The 6,802-nt window shown below is 43.6% G+C and overlaps 1 protein-coding gene across 1 annotated transcript; it reads left to right on the top strand.

Annotated features, from left to right (window-relative positions):
- Positions 1 to 211: 211 nt before the first annotated feature.
- On the top strand, positions 212 to 4,868 carry LOC139456920 (adenosine receptor A3-like). The gene is made up of 2 exons (XM_071238398.1): positions 212 to 288; positions 3,987 to 4,868. The coding sequence occupies exons 1-2, from the start codon at positions 226 to 228 to the stop codon at positions 4,866 to 4,868; spliced, it is 945 nt and encodes a 314-aa protein (XP_071094499.1). The 5' UTR covers positions 212 to 225.
- Positions 4,869 to 6,802: the final 1,934 nt, after the last annotated feature.

The raw sequence follows: 6,802 nt of genomic DNA, 5'->3' as shown, positions 1-6,802 counted from the left end.
CATCAGTATATGTATCATTGCGTGTCCCATGTAACAACAAACAAAGAAAGGAAACTACTCCCAGGTATATTTACGATAGTATTGCACTGCAGTCGGCTGGCTGCCACATTGCTGTCTACAGAACTACTTTGTCCCCGCACTGACAGTCGGCTGGTGTCGTGGCACAAGACCATCGCTTACTCAAGTCAGATTCTCTTTGCTTGACGTCTGTACAGAAGTACCGACATGTTGTCTCGAGATCACCTCGCGATGTTTGTATCTTACCCAGCGGGGCCTCAATACCAACAGGTAGGTGGACTCTATTTGTACTGTACAATTGTACGCTGGGTCATCCATGTCTGGAAACAGAAAATTCATTGTACAGAAAATCATCTTGGGACAGGGTATACAAATAGAACGTACATCTTGGCACGTTGATGCATATATACATAAACATTTACATTGTCTGGTTGTTGCTTAACGCCGCACTCAGCAATATTCCAGCTATATTACGGCGGTCTGTAAATAATCGAGTCTGGACGAGACAATCCAATGATTGAGCATCGTTCCACGCAATTGGGATACGATGACATGCATCAAGCAAGTCAGCAAGCCTGACCACCCGATAACTGAGTCTGGATAAGACAATCCAGTGATTGACATCATGATCATCGATCTACGTATTTGTGATACGGTGAAATGCATCAACAAAGTCAGCGAGGTTGACCATTCGGTACCCGTTAGTCGCCTCTTAGGACAAGCATGGGTTGTTAAAGACCAATTCTAACCCCGGTTTTCAAGGGGGACAATTACATTGTACATATAAAATATGGATGTAAAGTACATACTCGTTTTTTAAACAAACCTTAGCAGAGACCAGGGAAACAGTACCAACAGTGAGCCACATTGTACATCGCATTTGTTGTTCTCTAACACGCTCCGAACTGATTGTATATTGAAGGGTTTGTTTGTTGTTTAACGCCGCACTCAGCAATATTCCAGCTATATGACGGCTGTTGAAGGGAAACAGGTAAGTGTAATTGGTCTTCTATACGCATGTGACATACCCCAACTGTGTAGATAGATGCTCACAATGTCAATCACTGGATTGTCTTGTCCAGACTCAATTATTACAGATTACCATCAAATAGATGGAATGTTGCGGGAGCGACGTTAAGCAATACACATGTAACATGCATAGTTTGTTTTGAACTAAATGTTTAGAGTGAGTGAGGTAATGTTGTTTTACCCCTCAGTTGGCAACACCATAAGTAGTCACTTGTCGAGTCTAGGCCAGTGGTTGAGCACTGAATCCCGCCGTCGGGGCACACTCAGTCAAGTCACACATTGTAACCGCCATGTCCTCAGTGTAGTCTGTATTTCCAGATGGGGTTCTGATGGTTTAATCCGCTCTGTGACCCCCCCCCCCCCCCCCCCCCCCGAGATTCAGAGGTACCAAACTATTGGTAATACGTACTGAGTGACAAATATGGTTTATCAAAATAATGTGATCGCAGAAATGTCACAGCCGTAACTACAAAGAAAGTATCCTTATTCGGGGCTTCTGAACCTATCAACGTCGCCAGAAACCACTGAAAAACGCTTGCCATTTGCACGACTAGACCCCTAATTAAACACGTCTGAGACTGACAGATCACCTGCTTTCTGACAGTCGCTACGGAAGTGTCTACGGAATATTCAAAAACACATCTAGTGTTTTCACTGTCTATGGCAGCACTATCGACAGGTTTTTTGACTGGACGGGAAATCCTTCCAAGATCTACTTGGCAGTGTATATATGCACGTGCGTGTATCTCGAGCAGACGACAATGACCGACATGATTAGTTTAGTCACTTCCTACTGAACCACACTGTTTGCATCGGGGCACGGCGGCTCAATCGTATTTCTAAACACCATAATTGATTGTGCATCCGTCTGGGTTCAAATCCCTTTGTGTAAATCTAGGACTGTCGTCACACCGAATTTGCCATATTCGTGGGTTAACCTTATGCGCAATCATCAAACTGACACGCCGTGATTATATCTAAACATTGCGTGTTCAAAGCGCTATTAAACCAATTCACTAGAAACACACTAATGTCAAGGTTCTTGATAACGGTTATATGACAAATAGAAAGAAGATGGAACCTCTAAAAGCTGTAGAATGCTGATACATGTTAATTTAATAATCTTTCAGCCCGGATGTAGATCTTTAAACTGGACTTTTAGGCCAATTCGGTCAATGGAAAGGTCATATATGGTAGGGATGTGGAACAAACGAAAGGCCGAGTTCGTCAATTCCATGAGTAGTGTAGATGAGTGAGTGAGTGAGTGAGATTAAAGCCGCTTTGAAGGGAGGGTTGTATGGTGGGATTTTTTGTCATGATAAAAATTCATGTGACAGACACAGTTTTTGAACGACTTTAGTGCCACTTGGACTGTGGAATGACCCGAGCCTTGTCCTTCTCAGTTGTTTTCGCTCGAGGAATACCCCAAGTGACGTAAGCTACGTGTACGTCTGCGGGGTGAACCCACGGACAGGGTTCTGGTGCCAACATCATAAACCAGAGACCACATGTCACTCTGGGGGTCTGCACCAGAATCCGCCTACACACCAAGGGCGGATCCAGCATTTTAAAAGGGTAGGTTAAAAATATGAAAATCCGCTCTAAGATAATTAAACTGCCTATAACATAACCGCCCCCCCCCCCCCCCCCCCCCCCCCCACACACACACACACATTCCCCCCACTCCCAACCCCCACCCCCACCCGGCACCCCCCTCTGAATCCGCCATACACACTCTGACCGATACTGTGAGGTGTTTACAGGTTAAACATGTTCCTCATCTACATATACGTTTCATTAAAGTTAATAAAAACAGAAAATATGAAATTAAAACCAAGAAACATGAAAATATAAGCGATAAAGCGCTGGAAAGAATCAAAGAATTTCTAGTCATTCCCGTAAGTCGTAATGGTATCTGTAAGTTGAGACACTGTATGTTCGTAAATTTCCAAATATATGCACGTTAGAATGACTCGGAATTTCACACATGGAATACGTTTTTCGACAGAAGGTGAATCGCTTTTCATAAAAGATATACATCTTATGTCGGTGCACGTGCCCTCGGTCTTCCTGGATGTCTCGTGTAATCTACAACATGTTCCTGGGCTCGACATTCTTCAAAGGTACCTCCACACAAACACACTTTGAAGTAATCCTTTGGTACCAACCATTTGTCCAGAACACAGAAAGCAAAACACGAATCACGCAGGGACCCGGCGATGTAACATACTCTAACATCCATCAGCGTCAACGCGGGTCGTCAACCCCATACAGTGGATGTGGAATGCTCCAGAATTCCTGGCACTGACTGCTACAGTTGGCAAACTCTGGCGTGTTTGTGGGAACTGTCGCCCATTGTAATACAAGCGGTAGAAGCATAAATGTGCTCACAATTACCGACTTGGAATTAGGACGGCGAGAGGGCTGGCTGGGTACGGGTAATAAAATGCAAACATTGTCATTGCACAGAATACTTGTACTTCACTCTGATGTATAAGACAAGAAAGGTAAAACATAATGGGGACTGTTGATTTGGCGCATTAAGCACTTTCTAACATGTTAGTTCTTGTCCGCGCCCATGTGCGAAGTGGGGGTTTAACGTTGCGTTAAAGATTATTGCACTAATATACTGACGTGCATGTGTGGCTGCTTGTGCTATAGTGCTAGCCAACGAAGATACCACGCTACACATATACCCTACTAAGACACAGGGCCAACTCTGAGCCGAACTGTCTTTGTTTTATACGCTTTATCGCAAGTGCCGGTGTGTGTGTGTGTGTGTGTGTGTGTGTGTGTGTGTGTGTGTGTGTGTGTGTGTGTGTGTGTGTGTGTGTCACTGTTTTATATTTACACATTTCATTTTGGGGGGAATCAGCAGGTCATAATCCAAGTTTTCTAAACCAAAAGAGCCTGGTCTTAAATTAATACTGTCGTTTCAGATGCTGTTGGGGGGCACAGAGAAGTATGGAGGTCAAGGACTCCTCATGTTGTTCACCATCCTCATAATTGTCTTCAACGTGCTGTTGATACTCCTCATCACCATCTCCCCGGTCCTCAGGCAGTCTACCAAACACCTTCTCATCCTAAATGTTGCTGTTGGAGACCTCCTCATGGGGCTTCTGGTGTGTCCACTTCTTCTGGACGTCACCTTCAGACATGACTGGATCTTCTCCTGCCATACCTTCAACACCTTGACGCTGTTCCGGACGTCCCTAGTCCCGTCAGTCACGTGTCTCGGCCTCTTCCTAATCAACGTCTTCTACATCCACAGAATCACTTCACACCATCTCTACGCTCCTAACAAAGCCGAGGTCATCATGCCAATGGTTCTTGGTTTCGTTATCTGGCTACTTTCCATAATAACACTTGTGCCATTGTACTTTGGAGCCACTTTCCCCCGTAACTCATCATCTGTGCTTACATGTACAAGGGTTGTGAGTGATGAAACATCGGCCCACCTGTACGTGATTTTCAGTTACTTCCCACAGTTATTATGCATCTTAGCATCAACCATCATGATGGTGTATGTCCATCTTCCTGGATACCTGTCCCGAAATCTGCTGTTCTATGGTGAGCACATCCAGGTGCCTCTTGACGCCATTTCGGCAATCTTCATCACTATCGCCTTGTACACGCCATACTTCGTCCTGGAGTTTGCTACCATCTCCTACCCGTGTCCTACCCATCAGAAGTGTGTCCAGCTGCACATGGTGAGCCAGCTGACAATGTGGCTTGTCCTTGCCAAGTCCTTCCTTGTCCCAGTCTGTTGGCTGTGCTGTAGAGAGGTCCGTCGGGCACTCAAGTGCCTGTGTTGTGGTTGACGTGTATGTAGTCTTTGATAGGCGTTTAGAAGAAGGGAGAACATGACACTTTATTATGGATAACAACTTCTTTTATTCTTTGTAACATTTCAGAGCTTCAACTTGCACCTTCATTCGGTGAATGAATAATGAGTGAGTGAGTGAGTGAGTGAGTTGGATTTAACGCCGCTTTTAACAGTATCCCAGTTACATCACGGCGTGTTAGCTTAATGTGGGAGGAAAGCCAAAAGTGATGCAGGTCTCAGACGTTTACCACTTCGGTGAAACCCGCGAGCACGGGTATGGTACTGACAAACCTAGAAACATAATCGGGGCGAACCGAAATCGAACCCACAATCATAGGTTTCTGGCATGCCCAAGGGACGCAACTCTGCACAGCGAATCGCGCACCTTAGACAACTGGGCCACCCGTGTCCCCTAATGAATGATGAAGGAACAAGTTGAAGCTCTGAAACGTTGTTACAAAGAATAAAGGAAGTTGTTATAAAAAAAAGTCACATGTAGAGCTGTGTGTATACACTACTCAAATGAAGTTACACAACGCCTGCTTATTTCATCTGACTAATGTTAATCTGTCATGACATGGCATCAGGTGTTCGTAACTGCTGTGGCATGACGCGTAACTGTAGTCATGTGACATCTTTTGTGTTGTGTATATGTTACAGGAAAGTATTTAAACAGGGAATATGTGAACTATTTCAGGGATTATGTTCAATGCCTGATTCACTCAGGGAATATATATATATATATACATAATCACTGAAATTGTTAGGAATTATTCCTATGACCTGATACAGTAATATTTTAATACATATTCCCAAAAATGACATTTTATTATAATATACTTTCTTTTTCCTTTAGGGCACGTTTAATTGTAGTACGCATCTCTCGTAATGTCTTCAAACATATTCCCTTGAATAATATTGTTCTTGTTTTTCTGCATTTCATCAGCTAGAATTCTTCCCGTCATTATGGTCATTTCTTCAAATAAACTACCTTGAAAAATGCTGATACATCATAATTTAATTCACTCACTTACTCAAATCCTGTGCGTGACAAAAGGACAGAATCTTAAAATACAAATGATGGGAATATGTGCTATCCCTGAGCTTTACAGGCGATTTTGTATTCCCTGTAACATCTACTGATCCATCAGGAATGAGCTGACAGAGATATCCTTAAAAACAGAAGACAGCTGCCTGCATTCTCTAGAGTTAAAAATCCAAGCCTTCAACCCAGTATTTGTCACATTTTGTTCACGCATGGATTTTTCCAGGGTTCCAAACTTAGTAACTTGGTAACTTGGAAGAAATCGTTCTATTGCTCCAACTGGTCAGTGAAATACAAGTCACTTCCACAAAGCCTTAACATTAGTTATCACTATACAGCATGAATTGGGACATTTTTATTCCAATTAGGTAAATTTTACTGACATCTGCTGCACAGTTTGGGCAAAATACCGGCCTTGGAGCAGGTCTAGATAAATCCCTAGGTCATTACAAATGTTTCACTTGTTCCTTGAAGTTCTCTGTTTCCATGTTGAGTGAGTGAGTATGCTTTTACACCGCTTTTAGCAATATCCCAGCAATATCACGGTGGGGGACACCAGAAATGGGCTTCACACATTGTACCCAGGTCGGGAATCGAACCCGGGACTTCAGCGTGTCAAGCGAAAGCTTAAACCACCAGGCTACCCAACTGCCCCGTTTCCATGTTGACTGTGACATGAAAACACCCATCTTCCCAGGCAAGTGAGTTAACTGACTATAAAAGTCCAGTTTCCACTCTTGCCTCGGGAAGATGGAAAACACCAGGATGGTCAATGTTATAACCTTCCCTGCTCAGTTTAAACTAGTGAGAACAGTACTACACAACAATCAAGTGAATTTTCCCTGTGCACTGTGCCTTCAATCCTTACAAAGATTTAGCTATTT

The sequence above is a fragment of the Haliotis cracherodii genome, unplaced genomic scaffold, assembly GCF_022045235.1.
Source record: "Haliotis cracherodii isolate W230 unplaced genomic scaffold, xgHalCrac1.p SCAF_1, whole genome shotgun sequence".
Taxonomy (NCBI): Eukaryota; Metazoa; Mollusca; class Gastropoda; order Lepetellida; family Haliotidae; genus Haliotis; species Haliotis cracherodii.
The sequence above is the reverse complement of the archived record's forward strand: the minus strand, read 5'-3'. Positions and strand labels throughout refer to the sequence as shown.

Coding starts and splice junctions, on each gene's coding strand:
- LOC139456920 (XM_071238398.1), top strand. CDS start 226: ATGTTGTCTCGAGATCACCTCGCGATGTTTGTATCTTACCCAGCGGGG. Junction 289..3,986: donor CGGGGCCTCAATACCAACAG/GTAGGTGGACTC, acceptor CTGTCGTTTCAG/ATGCTGTTGGGGGGCACAGA.